The sequence below is a fragment of the Oncorhynchus mykiss genome, chromosome 6, assembly GCF_013265735.2.
Source record: "Oncorhynchus mykiss isolate Arlee chromosome 6, USDA_OmykA_1.1, whole genome shotgun sequence".
In the NCBI taxonomy this organism is placed as follows: Eukaryota; Metazoa; Chordata; class Actinopteri; order Salmoniformes; family Salmonidae; genus Oncorhynchus; species Oncorhynchus mykiss.
The window spans coordinates 93,791,497-93,804,313 of record NC_048570.1 but is presented as its reverse complement, the minus strand read 5'-3'; the positions used below and the strand labels follow the sequence as shown (position 1 = coordinate 93,804,313).

Sequence of the window (12,817 nt, the reverse complement as noted above, 5' to 3'; positions counted from 1 at the left end):
TTGTTCATACACTAACTAACTAACAAACAAACAAAAAACAAAGAACGTGACGAGGGGATGGGGAAAGGATATACAGGATATTTCTGGAGAGATCTGAAAATATCTGTGCAGCAACTCTCCCCATTCAACCTGACAGAGCTTGAGAGAAAGAAACTCCCCAAATACAGGTGTGCCAAGCTTGTAGCGTCATACCCAAGAAGACTCAAGGCTGTAATCACTGCCAACGGTGCATCAACAAAGTACTGAGTAAAGGGTCTGAATAGTTATGTAATATTTCAGTTTTTATTTTTCATTTAAAAAATAAATCCTGTTTTTGCCTTGTCATTATGGGGTATTTGTGTGTAGATTGATGAGGGGAAAGAACTATTTAATCAATTTTAGAATAAGGCTTTAACCTACCAAAATGTGGGAAAAGTCAAGGTGTCGGAACACATTCCAAAGGCACTGTATACCTCGGTGAAGAACATTAACACCCTGAATGACCAGGTTCTTCACGCTACGTCCTTTGGGAGAATGTTGTTTTTCTCTGAACCGAGGCAGACACCTTGCTACACCGGTTTTTGATTCCTAAGGCTTTTTTTTAAACAAAGACTGAGAGCAGCAGTTATCTGTCTAACGTGGACATGGTGATGGACTGGACAGGTCTAAGAAATGGATGCAATGGGTTGGGTCTGTCTGTGGTGAATGTGTGCACTACACTGAAGCAGCAGAAACCCACAAGTTAAACAGGTTTATCGTAATAGAGACTAGTTGGCAGTGTTTAGACAGGCAGACCAATTCTGATCTTTATTCCCACTAATTGTTCATTTGACCAATCACATCTCTTTCAGAGCTGATGTGATGGTGAAAAGACTAAACACAGCCGCTACACAGCACTTAATTATCAGCTTTGCCCCTTTTCCCAGAGCAAACTGTAACCAGGTTGATTTGACCCAGCTTCTCACAACAGGAAAAAGAATACTGGAGCACCAGGAAATGTAGATTATAATGAACAACTTGTTTGGTTGTTGTAGGGGTTTAGAAAACAGGTGTTCTACTCCGTTAGCCCAGTACCTCCCCTAACCAGGTGTTCTACTCTGCTAGCCCATTACCTCCCCTAACCATGTTTTCCACTCTGCTAGCCCAGTACCTCCCCTAACCATGTGTTCTAGTCCGCTAGCCAGTACCTCCCCTAACCAGGTGTTCTACTCTGCTAGCCAGCACCTCCCCCTAACCGGGTGTTCTACCTCGCTAGCCAGTACCTCCCCTAACCAGGTGTTCTACTCTGCTAGCCAGCACCTCCCCTAACCAGGTGTTCTACTCTGCTAGCCAGCACCTCCCCCTAACCGGGTGTTCTACCTCGCTAGCCAGTACCTCCCCTAACCAGGTGTTCTACTCTGCTAGCCAGCACCTCCCCTAACCAGGTGTTCTACTCTGCTAGCCAGCACCTCCCCCTAACCGGGTGTTCTACCTCGCTAGCCAGTACCTCCCCTAACCAGGTGTTCTACTCTGCTAGCCAGCACCTCCCCTAACCAGGTGTTCTACTCTGCTAGCCAGTACCTCCCCTAACCAGGTGTTCTACCTCGCTAGCCATTACCTCCCCTAATCAGGTGTTCTACTCTGCTATCCAGCACCTACCCTAACCAGGTGTTATACTCTGCTAGCCCAGTACCTCCCCTAACCAGGTGTTCTACTCTGCTAGCCAGCACCTCCCCTTAACCAGGTGTTCTACTCCGCTAGCCCAGTACCTCCCCTAATCAGGTGTTCTACTCTGCTAGCCAGCACCTCCCCTAACCAGGTGTTCTACTCCTCAGCCAGCGCCTCCCCTAACCAGGTGTTCTACTCCCCTCAGCAAGCACCTCCTCTAACCAGGTGTTCTACTCTGCTAGCCCAGTACCTCCCCCTAACCAGGTGTTCTACTCTGCTAGCCAGCACCTCCCCTAACCAGGTGTTCTACTCTGCTAGCCCAGTACCTCCCCTAACCAGGTATTCTACTCCGCTAGCCAGTACCTCCCCCAACCAGGTGTTCTACTCTGCTAGCCAGTACCTCCCCTAACCAGGTGTTCTACTCTGCTAGCCAGTACCTCCCCTAACCAGGTGTTCTACTTTGCTAGCCAGTACCTCCCCTAACCAGGTGTTCTACTCTGCTAGACAGCACCTCCCCTAACCAGGTGTTCTACTCCGCTAGCCCAGCACCTCCCCTAACCAGGTGTTCTACTCTGCTAGGCAGCACCTCCCCTAACCAGGTGTTCTACTCCGCTAGCCCAGTACCTCCCCTAACCAGGTGTTCTACTCTGCTAGCCAGCACCTCCCCTAACCAGGTGTTCTACTCTGCTAGCCCAGTACCTCCCCCTAACCAGGTGTTCTTCTACCCTCAGCCAGGGCCTCCCCTAACCAGGTGTTCTACTCTGCTAGCCAGTACCTCCCCTAACCAGGTGTTCTACTCTGCTAGCCAGCACCTTCCCTAACCAGGTGTTCTACTCTGCTAGCCAGTACCTCCCCTAACCAGGTGTTCTACTCCGCTAGCCCAGCACCTCCCCTAACCAGGTGTTCTACTCTGCTAGCCAGCACCTCCCCTAACCAGGTGTTCTACTCTGCTAGCCAGCACCTCCCCTAACCAGGTGTTCTACTCTGCTAGCCAGCACCTCCCCTAACCAGGTCTACTCCGCTAGCCCAGTACCTCCCTTAAACAGGTGTTCTACTCTGCTAGCCAGCACCTCCCCTAACCAGGTGTTCTAATCTGCTAGCCAGCACCTCCCCTAACCAGGTGTTCTACTCCGCTAGCCCAGTACCTCCTCTAGCCAGGTCTTCTACTCCGCTAGCCCAGTACCTCCCCTAACCAGGTCTACTCCGCTAGCCCAGTACCTCCCTTAAACAGGTGTTCTACTCTGCTAGCCAGCACCTCCCCTAACCAGGTCTACTCCGCTAGCCCAGTACCTCCCTTAAACAGGTGTTCTACTCTGCTAGCCAGCACCTCCCCTAACCAGGTGTTCTACTCCGCTAGCCCAGTACCTCCACTAACCAGGTCTTCTACTCCGCTAGCCAGCACCTCCCCTAACCAGGTCTTCTACTCCGCTAGCCCAGTACCTCCCTTAAACAGGTGTTCTACTCTGCTAGCCAGCACCTCCCCTAACCAGGTGTTCTACTCTGCTAGCCCAGTACCTCCCCCTAACCAGGTGTTCTTCTACCCTCAGCCAGGGCCTCCCCTAACCAGGTGTTCTACTCTGCTAGCCAGTACCTCCCCTAACCAGGTGTTCTACTCTGCTAGCCCAGTACCTCCCCTAACCAGGTGTTCTACTCTGCTAGCCCAGTACCTCCCCTAACCATGTGTTCTAGTCCGCTAGCCAGTACCTCCCCTAACCAGGTGTTCTACTCTGCTAGCCAACACCTCCCTTAACCAGGTGTTCTAGTCCGCTAGCCAGTACCTCCCCTAACCAGGTGTTCTACTCTGCTAGCCAGCACCTCCCCTAACCAGGTGTTCTACTCTGCTAGCCAGCACCTCCCCTAACCAGGTGTTCTACTCTGCTAGCCAGCACCTCCCCTAACCAGGTGTTCTACTCTGCTAGCCAGCACCTCCCCTAACCAGGTGTTCTACTCTGCTAGCCAGCACCTCCCCCTAACCGGGTGTTCTACCTCGCTAGCCAGTACCTCCCCTAACCAGGTGTTCTACTCTGCTAGCCAGCACCTCCCCTAACCAGGTGTTCTACTCTGCTAGCCAGTACCTCCCCTAACCAGGTGTTCTACCTCGCTAGCCATTACCTCCCCTAATCAGGTGTTCTACTCTGCTATCCAGCACCTACCCTAACCAGGTGTTCTACTCTGCTAGCCAGCACCTCCCCCTAACCAGGTGTTCTACTCCGCTAGCCCAGTACCTCCCCTAATCAGGTGTTCTACTCTGCTAGCCAGCACCTCCCCTAACCAGGTGTTCTACTCCCCTCAGCCAGCGCCTCCCCTAACCAGGTGTTCTACTCTGCTAGCCAGTACCTCCCCTAACCAGGTGTTCTACTTTGCTAGCCAGTACCTCCCCTAACCAGGTGTTCTACTCTGCTAGCCAGCACCTCCCCTAACCAGGTGTTCTACTCCGCTAGCCCAGCACCTCCCCTAACCAGGTGTTCTACTCTGCTAGGCAGCACCTCCCCTAACCAGGTGTTCTACTCCGCTAGCCCAGTACCTCCCCTAACCAGGTGTTCTACTCTGCTAGCCAGCACCTCCCCTAACCAGGTGTTCTACTCTGCTAGCCCAGTACCTCCCCCTAACCAGGTGTTCTTCTACCCTCAGCCAGGGCCTCCCCTAACCAGGTGTTCTACTCTGCTAGCCAGTACCTCCCCTAACCAGGTGTTCTACTCTGCTAGCCAGCACCTTCCCTAACCAGGTGTTCTACTCTGCTAGCCAGTACCTCCCCTAACCAGGTGTTCTACTCCGCTAGCCCAGCACCTCCCCTAACCAGGTGTTCTACTCTGCTAGCCAGCACCTCCCCTAACCAGGTGTTCTAATCTGCTAGCCAGCACCTCCCCTAACCAGGTGTTCTACTCCGCTAGCCCAGTACCTCCTCTAGCCAGGTCTTCTACTCCGCTAGCCCAGTACCTCCCCTAACCAGGTCTACTCCGCTAGCCCAGTACCTCCCTTAAACAGGTGTTCTACTCTGCTAGCCAGCACCTCCCCTAACCAGGTGTTCTACTCTGCTAGCCCAGTACCTCCACTAACCAGGTCTTCTACTCCGCTAGCCAGCACCTCCCCTAACCAGGTCTTCTACTCCGCTAGCCCAGTACCTCCCTTAAACAGGTCTTCTACTCCGCTAGCCCACTACCTCCCTTAAACAGGTGTTCTACTCTGCTAGCCAGTTCCCCCCCTAACCAGGTCTTCTACTCCGCTAGCCCAGTACCTCCCTTAAACAGGTGTGTGTTTCTCTTTCGCCTCCAGATACAATTGTTAATAGAATCATTGGAGGGCTCACAGTATATCATTTACCTCGATAGGATTTAAGATGGACAACACTGGGAGAGCAAGTTACAACAGGACAGCAGATTGAACCACTAAAATAGACTGAAGTAATGATTTACTATGACGTATCCATAACGCATTCATCACACTATAAACATTTAATGAGCGGATTGTAACCAGTGGCAACCGCATTGTTAAAGGTCAATGAAATATATTTATATCTTATCTAATAGCGTAACCATGTCATGATTTGCAATCGCTTTAGATATCTTAATAAATGCGGTATTACAATGACAGCGCAGTGTGAACATCAATGTCATACTTACTGAGACACCTAGTGGAGACATAACAGCATGACTAAGGAGTTCATTCACTTACACACAGACACACAGCTTGACTCGGGAGCGCTGTAACGGCACATTTTGGGGGGGATTGGGTACTGGCTCCTCTTCCTCTATAAAACATAGACAGAACAGTAATGAAGACAGGCAGACACTGCTTCCCCAATAGAAATACTCAGTCCCACTTGTCGTGGCGACTTCGGCTAGCTCAGCTCATGCATAGAAACACGTCTTCGGGTCAAATGGTCGTGTCGCGCCGAACTGCGATTGTGCAGACCGTCACACCAGAGGTACTCCTTCGATATCAAGTTGTTCTGGACGAAAACGTGTCAGATGGTCACTTTCACAAGGTTGGAGTAACAAAATGTTCAACTACTGAAGACACCTGTTCATTGAAATGCATTCCAGGTTGACTACCTCATGAAGCTGGTTGAGAGAATGCCAAGCGTCTGCAAAGCCGTCATCAAATCAAATCGAAGGGTGGCTACTTTGAAGAATATCAAACATAAAATATATTTTGATTTGTTTAACACTTTTTGTTGGTTACTACATGATTCCATATTGTGTTATTTCATAGTTTTGACGTCTTCACTCTCATTCTACACTGTAGAAAATAACACAAATAAAAACCCTGGAATGAGTCGGTGTTCTAAACCTTCTGTCTGGTTCTGTATCTAAACACTGAACAAATCAGTGCAACAACTTCGAAGGCTGTATTCAGTTACATAAGTTAAGGGAATCAGTCAATTGAAATGAATAAAATCAGATGTTACTGGTCACATGCACATGGTTAGCAGATGGTATTGGTCACATGGTTATCAGATGGTATTGGTCACATGGTTAGCAGATGTTATTGGTCACATGGTTAGCAGATGTTATTGGTCACATGGTTAGCAGATGTTATTGGTCACATGGTTAGCAGATGTTATTGGTCACATGGTTAGCAGATGTTATTGGTCACATGGTTAGCAGATGTTATTGGTCACATGGTTAGCAGATGTTATTGGTCACATGGTTAGCAGATGTTATTGGTCACATGGTTAACAGATGGTATTGGTCACATACACATGGTTAGCAGATGGTATTGGTCACATACACATGGTTAGCAGATGTTATTGGTCACATGGTTAACAGATGGTAATGGTCACATACACATGGTTAGCAGATGGTATTGGTCACATACACATGGTTAGCAGATGGTATTGGTCACATACACATGGTTAGCAGATGTTATTGGTCACATGGTTAACAGATGTTATTGGTCACATGGTTAACAGATGGTATTGGTCACATACACATGGTTAGCAGATGGTATTGGTCACATACACATGGTTAGCAGATGTTATTGGTCACATGGTTAACAGATGGTAATGGTCACATACACATGGTTAGCAGATGGTATTGGTCACATACACATGGTTAGCAGATGGTATTGGTCACATACACATGGTTAGCAGATGGTATTGGTCACATACACATGGTTAGCAGATGTTACTGGTCACATGGTTAACAGATGTTATTGGTCACATGGTTAACAGATGTTATTGGTCACATGGTTAACAGATGGTATTGGTCACATGGTTAACAGATGTTATTGGTCACATGGTTAGCAGATGTTATTGGTCACATGGTTAACAGATGGTAATGGTCACATACACATGGTTAGCAGATGGTATTGGTCACATACACATGGTTAGCAGATGGTATTGGTCACATACACATGGTTAGCAGATGGTATTGGTCACATACACATGGTTAGCAGATGTTATTGGTCACATGGTTAACAGATGTTATTGGTCACATGGTTAACAGATGGTATTGGTCACATGGTTAACAGATGGTATTGGTCACATGGTTAACAGATGGTATTGGTCACATGGTTAACAGATGGTATTGGTCACATGGTTAACAGATGGTATTGGTCACATACACATAATACACACAAATCTAAGTAAAGGGATGGAATAAGAATATATAAATATATAGCGGCAGAGGCAAGAAATCAGCCTATTGAAATAAATTCATTAGGCCTTTAACTATGGCCGTCACATGACTGAGAATACAGGTCATCTGTTGGTCACAGATACCTAAACAAAAGTGGGGCATGGATCAGAAAACCAGTCACTATCTGGTGTGACCATTTGTCTCATGTAGAGCGACACATCTCCTTTGCATACAGTTGATGAGGCTGTTGATTGTGGCCTGTGGAATGTTGTCCCACTCCTCTTTAATGGCTGTGTGAAGTTGCTGGATATGGGTGGGAACTGGACCATGATGTCGTACACGTCGATCCAGCAGGAAGGTGTCCATACTAACGCTTCTCATGCAGCTCAACCAGCGCCATGAGCCACTCACTCACCAAGCCCGTCGACCCAAGCCCGTCGACCCAAGCCCATCGACCCAAGCCCATCGACCCAAGGTTCCACCATGCCTCTGGACTGCATGACTTCTACCTGAAAAACAAAAACACAGGGGTTTAAATATAACACAGTTTGAATCGCATGATCCAACAATTATCCAATAGAAAGACTTGATTTGTTAAACATGCAAATCGGTCACACCTGTGACAGGTACATCCCTCGTTACAAAGGGATATAACACAGGTGTGTCCACTCAGAAACAATTGAACATGAGTTGGGCTCACACCATAGAGACAGTTAGAGGATGCAACCTTGTATCTGTCCCATTCTGGCGTCTGTGAGAACATGGGCAGCGCCATTGAAGCCATCTCCATACTGAAGTATTCAATTATCTTCTTCTGTTACTTCTATGAGTTGGTTAACAAACTGAAAGGGTGCATTACTGCCCCCTGGAGGTTGTTGACTGAACATGTATAAAGCCAAGCTTGGTGATTTACTGCCAGCTGTAGTGATGGAATGTTTGCTGGTTCCTCCTGCTGACCTGTGATGGAATTATATGATTCTTCCTTAATTAACCCATTGGAAAGTACACCTAGTTGACAACTTCAAAATGGTGAAAGTCCTCAATGGCGCTGCCCATGCTAAAATTGAGGTTTTGGGTCACTAGAGTGCTCTATCTATCTCTATGGTTCACACACACATAAAGGGGCAGGTTAACAGCATGAAATTGACACATCGTATACAAACCATATTAACTCCCCCCCTTTGCTACATATGACACTTGTATTTATTGTATGACAGAAGAGTTGACCGAGGTGGAATTACCTAAACCTGACAGCCATCCCCAGCTAGATAGATCTCCAACATGGTGGAAGATGGCACTAAGAAAGGAGGAAGGAGGTACGTGTATTTTCATGTTTCGTCCCATCTGTTTTTTTACTATAGTTTGATGTATTCAAAGTCATACAATTATGGAGTTCTGAGTGAGGTGTTCAATCTATGTTGATGACTAGCCTTATGAAGAGGAACCTCTGGCAGAACTAAAGTTTGTCTGAGGTGGTGCTCCTTCTACTGTTCAGTGCCCGAGGCGGTGGCGCTCCTGTTCAGTGCCCGAGGCGGTGGCGCTCCTGTTCAGTGCCCGAGGCGGTGGCGCTCCTGTTCAGTGCCCGAGGCGGTGGCGCTCCTGTTCAGTGCCCGAGGCGGTGGCGCTCCTGTTCAGTGCCCGAGGAGGTGGCGCTCCTGTTCAGTGCCCGAGGAGGTGGCGCTCCTGCTCAGTGCCCGAGGAGGTGGCGCTCCTGCTCAGTGCCCGAGGAGGTGGCGCTCCTGCTCAGTGCCCGAGGAGGTGGCGCTCCTGCTCAGTGCCCGAGGAGGTGGCGCTCCTGCTCAGTGCCCGAGGAGGTGGCGCTCCTGCTCAGTGCCCGAGGAGGTGGCGCTCCTGCTCAGTGCCCGAGGAGGTGGCGCTCCTGCTCAGTGCCCGAGGAGGTGGCGCTCCTGCTCAGTGCCCGAAGAGGTGGCGCTCCTGCTCAGTGCCCGAGGAGGTGGCGCTCCTGTTCGGTGCAATGTATACTCTGCCACCTTAGAATATGTGACCCACTATAAATACCTAGGTGTCTGGTTAGACCGTAAACTCTCCTTCCAGACTCACATTAAGCATCTCCATTCCAAAATTAAATCTAGAATTGGCTTCCTATTTCGCAAAAAAAACATCCGTCACTCATGCTGCCAAACATATCCTCGTAAAACTGACTATCCTACCGATCCTTGACTTCAGCGATGTCATTTACAAAATAGCCTCCAACACTCTACTCAGAAAATTGGATGCAGTCAATCACAGTGCCATCCGCTTTGTCCATAAAGCCCCATATACTACCCACCACTGCGACCTGTATGCTCTCATTGGCTGGCCCTCTCTTCATGTTTGTCGCCAAACCCACTGGCTCCAGGTCATCTACAAGTCTTTGCTAGGTAAAGTCCCGCCTTATCTCAGCTCACTGGTCACCCTAGCAACACCCACCCGTAGCACGTGCTCCCGCAGGTATATTTCACTGGTCATCCCCAAAGCCCACTCCTCCTTTGGCTGCCTTTCCTTCCAGTTCTCTGCTGCCAATGACTGGAACGAATTGCAAAAATCACTGAAGCTGGAGATCCATATCTCCCTCACTAACGTTAAGCATCAGCTGTCAGAGCAGCTCACAGATCATTGCACCTGTACATAGCCCATCTGTAAATAGCCCATCCAACTACCTCATCCCAATACTGTATTTATTTATTTATCTTGCTCCTTTGCACCCCAGTAGCTCTACTTGAACATTCATCTTCTGCACATCTATCACTCCAGTGTTTAATTGCTCAATGGTAATTACTTCTCCACTATGGCCTATTTATTGCCTTACCTCCCTTATCCTACCTCATTTGCACAAACTGTATATAGACTTTCTCTATTGTATAATTGACTGTATGTTTGTTTACTCCATGTGTAACTCTGTTTGTGCCGCTTTGCTTTATCTTGGCCAGGTCGCAGTTGTAAATGAGAACTTGTTCTCAACTAGACTACCAGGTTAAATAAAGGTGTTCTCAACTAGACTACCTGGTTAAATAAAGGTGTTCTCAACTAGACTACCAGGTTAAATAAAGGTGTTCTCAACTAGACTACCTGGTTAAATAAAAGGTGAAATAAAAAAAGTTATCTAAAAAAATCTTAGAATATCTGTGTCTTCTCTCATTGGTCGAGACGGGTGGGTGAACACTCCCGAAGAGCTGCACCTCATTTGAGACGGGTGAGTGAACACTCCCGAAGAGCTGCACCTCATTTGAGACGGGTGAGTGAACACTCCCGAAGAGCTGCACCTCATTTGAGACGGGTGGGTGAACACTCCCGAAGAGCTGCACCTCATTTGAGACGGGTGGGTGAACACTCCCGAAGAGCTGCACCTCATTTGAGACGGGTGGGTGAACACCCCAAAGAGCTGCACCTCATCTGCTTGACTCAGAAGTCAAGCATGGCTTTGAGTGCCACTCTCGTATCTAGATCAATGAGAGAAGACCAATGTATGTGATCACATCAGAAGTCTGTTCTGATGTTTAGTTTTAACATCAAACTAAGTATCATTCCAGAAGTTAAAATGGCACCATTGTTGAGTCTATGGCTAGAAATCAAATCAGAACGTCCTAATCTATTAGATAACTGTTAATATATATGTTAATATATATCATTTTTTGAAGACTGCAATGCCACAGAAACATAATGATGGTGAGTTTTTTTTCATACATCTCAAGGATGACTTAACCATTTATGTTTCTCTCCTCCCAGTCAGAAGATGGCGGAAGGTGGGAGACGCTGCTGCTGGTCCGGTTTTCGTTGCCGTTTCCTCATCCTGCTCGTCACCGTGGCGGCCATCTTGTTCTTCACCAACCACCAGTCAGCAGAGTGTGTCCCAAGATGGTGGGCAGAATACCACGGTCGTTCAGTCAACACCAGTAGCGAAGCAGTTCCTCTCAACACCACTGGTTTTACCATAGACGTTCATGAAACTGCGTCTGCCAATTCAACAGATCGTCAGACTTCACGTATCCACTCTACTCAACAGGCCATCGAACTCAACACAACACATCATGAAACTAGTTCCATCACCTCTTCACTGACCATCATCACTAATCTGACCACAGAGGTCAAGGCAGTTCTGGCCACTCCTCCTCCGTATGTGTCCCCAGGACCGTACCATGTAGAATACCCATCAGAGTACATCTTCATCCTGGATGAGCCAGAGAAATGCCGGGAGCAGAACCCCTTCCTGGTTCTGATGGTGCCAGTGGCGCCCTATAACAGGGACGCTCGTGAGGCCGTCCGCAGGACTTGGGGCAGTGAGAGGCAGGTACTGGGCAGAGAGGTCCGTCTGTTCTTCCTGCTGGGACTGCCCAGTGGAGAGGAGACAGAGCAGCTCCAGGAGAAGGTGCTGCAGGAGAGCAAAGAGCACCAGGATCTGCTGCAGAGCGACTTCATAGACAGCTACAAAAACCTGACCATCAAGACCATGGTGATGATGGAGTGGCTGAGCTCTCGCTGCCCCAACGCCTCCTACGCCATGAAGATCGACTCAGACATGTTCCTCAACGTGAACACCTTGGTCAACATGCTGCTTCACGCTCCAACGCAGAACTACCAGACTGGACTAGTGGCCCAACGGGGCGCTGTTCTAAGAGACCATAACTCCAAATGGTACCTTCCAAAGGAGGTGTTTCCTGAACGGGTATATCCACCTTATGCTCTGGGCCTGGGCTATGTCTTCACCTTAGACCTCCCCAGGAAGCTGGTGGAGGCGTCCAGGCATGTTAAAGCCGTCTACATAGAGGATGTGTATCTGGGACTGTGTATGAGACACCTGGGCATCCGGCCTACTGCCCCTCCCAGTGGAAACCTCTTCCATGTTTCCCCTGTGGCTTATGACCGCTGCACCTACTCACGGCTGATAGCCACCACCACACACAGTATCACTCACCAGGTCAACGCATGGACGGACCTACACAAACCTGGTCCTCCCTGCTGATCTCATACAGTAACAGACTGACTGATGTACCAATCACTTCGTTAGTTTTTTTGTTCTTGCCAACGATGTAAATCTGGTGAATTTGTAATGCATTTCCACTTTGATTAAATCGTTTAATAATCATGATGATGTTACTGAATTTGGATTAGACACATTTCCAGTCTTATATCCTTTGTGGTGCTGGGAGTTACTGCCCCCCCCCCCCCCCCCCCCCCCCAAAAAAAACATATCTACATTGGAGAACAAGTTATTATACTGAAACTTGACCACAAGAAATGTACAGAGGTACAACTGTGTGTGTGTTATTTTTCTACTTTAGTTGAATATAGTTTTTTCTTTCATGGTCTAATCTAACTGTACTTAATGAGTCATTTACAACTTGAGTAGTTCTCTCATTATTATTATTACAATGATCTATCCATGCTCATTGTTTATGTATGTTCAGTAGAAGGTTTACAAGATTATACGGTTTATGTGTATAAGGCATATGAACTAGTTTTTTGAGAAGCTAGCTGGGGGACCAGCGCTGGTTTAGTTCTGGGTTCAGAGATGATTTAAATGATAATGCCCAAGGATATATTGACATGGGTGTTGTTAGGCCAAAGACAAGGGTGGGCAAATTTGCCAATATGTCCTCCAAACACCGGCTTCA

General features: G+C 48.1%; 1 protein-coding gene and 1 long non-coding RNA gene across 3 annotated transcripts in view; both read left to right on the top strand.

Moving 5' to 3' along the window:
• The window catches only part of LOC110514407 (beta-1,3-galactosyltransferase 1-like), a 16,770-nt gene extending 4,256 nt beyond the window's left edge, over nt 1–12,514 (top strand). The window contains exons 1-2 of one of the 2 annotated variants that reach the window (XM_036981624.1): nt 7,702–8,521; nt 10,932–12,514. In XM_036981624.1, the coding sequence (XP_036837519.1) occupies nt 8,487–8,521; nt 10,932–12,165 (1,269 nt within the window). In that variant the 5' untranslated portion in view covers nt 7,702–8,486 and the 3' untranslated portion in view covers nt 12,166–12,514. Of the gene's footprint in view, nt 1–7,701; nt 8,522–10,931 lie in introns of those variants that run through there. The other variant, XM_036981625.1, reaches the window with a different exon arrangement.
• On the top strand, nt 4,416–5,901 carry LOC118964989. The gene is made up of 2 exons (XR_005052340.1): nt 4,416–4,761; nt 4,875–5,901. It is a non-coding gene; the product is annotated as an uncharacterized LOC118964989 (long non-coding RNA).
• Nucleotides 12,515–12,817: the final 303 nt, after the last annotated feature.